The 2,084-nt window shown below is 36.4% G+C and overlaps 1 protein-coding gene across 1 annotated transcript; it reads right to left on the bottom strand.

Annotated features, from left to right (window-relative positions):
• Positions 1–1,149: 1,149 nt before the first annotated feature.
• Positions 1,150–1,614, bottom strand: LOC130136825 (transcription factor bHLH160-like). Its single transcript, XM_056307202.1, has 2 exons — positions 1,480–1,614; positions 1,150–1,430 (listed from the first exon to the last, which is right to left on the bottom strand). The coding sequence occupies exons 1-2, from the start codon at positions 1,612–1,614 to the stop codon at positions 1,206–1,208; spliced, it is 360 nt and encodes a 119-aa protein (XP_056163177.1). The 3' UTR covers positions 1,150–1,205.
• Between the last annotated feature and the right edge of the window lie 470 nt (positions 1,615–2,084).

Raw genomic sequence — 2,084 nt, 5'->3', positions numbered from 1 at the left:
TCCACTGGTGGCAATTCAAAAGATGATTTTTATGGCTTGTTGGATGAAATCATAGAGATAAAGTACCCTGGACCATTAATGATGCGGGTTGTGTTATTTAAGTGCAAGTGGTTCGACCCTGTCAAAGGAATGAAGGTGCATACGAAGTTTAATTCGGTTGAAATAAATCACAAGAAAAAATATATGAAATATGAACCATTTGTCTTGGCACAACAAGCAATTCAAGTATGTTATGCATCATATCCTAGTTTGAAACGTGACAAAGCTGATTGGTGGGCTGTATGTAAAATCAAAGTACGTAGAAAAATCGAGGAACACTGGAAGGATAGAGCCTATCAACAAGAGGAAGTTTATAACACGGTTGAAACTGAGGAATATAACATTCCAACTTTACGAGATCCATGTGGAGCAATGATAGATGTGGATCCAACTGAAATTTGCGAATTAAATGTAGAAGGTGGTACAGAATCTGATTTTGAGATTGATGATGAAGATGATGCTCATGAAGAAGATGAAGATCAAGATCAAGATCAAGACGAGGACGAAGATGCAGATTAAGACGAAGACGAAGACGAAGACGAAGACGAACATGAAGATTAAAATTTTTGTGACAAAACACTAATGATGTGTAATTATTATTGCGACATGTGTTATTTTGGTTGTCATAATTATTATTATTGTTCTTGTTATTATTGTTATTGTTATTATCATTATTGTTGTTGTCGATTATTCTTATTAATGTAATTGATCGTCGGAAAATTTGTCGCTAAATGACGGCAAGTCAAATATTATTCGTGCGATGACATTTACGATATTCTATTTTCCATTGGATTTGGATCGTCGCTAATTTCGTCACTCATTTTACGACAAAAACTTATTTGTGGCTACTGTTCATCGAAGAATTAGCGACGGAAGTGAAATTCGCGGCAATTTTTCGAATCCGTCGCAGATTTTGCGACGGATTCGAAAATGCCATTTATTTTTGGATTCCATCGCAATTTGCGACGGAAAAATAAATCTGTTGTAAATTTGTGACGGATTCGAAAATGCCCTTTATTTTTGGAATCCGTCACAAAATCTGTCGCAAATTTGCGACGGAATTATTTTTCCATCGCAAATTTGCTATTGAATTCAAACTTTAAACCACTGAAAGAAATTGTGCATATGGTGGTGAAAGAAATTAGCCCTAGAAAACGTACTGAACCTTAAAGAGAAAAGCAAATAGATAAAGACATTATCCAGATAGCATATACCTGGATGTGTAAATGGAAGCAGACTCGATCATGCGGAACTTCAACAGTGGAGGCATTCAAAATGCTAATGCCTTCAGCTTCTAAATTCCACAGAAGATTGGAAAGCTTTCCTTGGTCCCTTTTCATACAAATCTGAAGGACGAGTTCACCTTTAGCAATTTCACGCACTGAAATAGTCTGACGACCTTCATTACTTTCCGATGATGTGAGAGCTATCGTCGATAACTAATTGCTTGTTTTGATCCATCACAGATAACATGCTTTCCTTATGGAGGGTTAGCTCCTCGATTTCATTCTTGATCTCTGGAATGTACTCATGTACCCCATCAATTATAGCCGGTGCACCCTGTCTCTTCTGCATTTTTATGTAAGCATTGTTAATTCATTGCAAGATTGTAAAATATATAGTAATGGTGAACTGCAGGGGCGCTGAAAAAATTTCTCGCTGCAAGAATATTCTTTCAAAAATTGCTCACACATGTAAGAGTACAAACGGTTGACACACATAAGTTTCACAAAGGAATAAACATGACCACCTCCGTTGATGAAGCTAGTGGATATATGCAATATTTGGGAAAGCAACATATTACCTAGCTAATTGATAATTCAAGTAATTAACGATCCGACCTACATTAAATCTCACTTTTCATATTTATACATCATGAAGATTTGATGTTTTTCTCACTTTCTTTAGCTTGATTCACGCTCAAGAGAATATGTTAACTGTGAAGATTTGCCTCAATGGTTGCTCCTTCAATCTTAATCCTGGAGTGATGGAGACGGTTCAATTGGTGCTACACTAGGAGACCAGAAGAAAAAAAGCGAGAGAGA

This window comes from Syzygium oleosum, unplaced genomic scaffold, assembly GCF_021117445.2.
Source record: "Syzygium oleosum isolate NSW1041296 unplaced genomic scaffold, Sole_v2.1 Sole_v2.51, whole genome shotgun sequence".
Classification (NCBI taxonomy): domain Eukaryota; kingdom Viridiplantae; phylum Streptophyta; class Magnoliopsida; order Myrtales; family Myrtaceae; genus Syzygium; species Syzygium oleosum.
The sequence above is the reverse complement of the archived record's forward strand: the minus strand, read 5'-3'. Positions and strand labels throughout refer to the sequence as shown.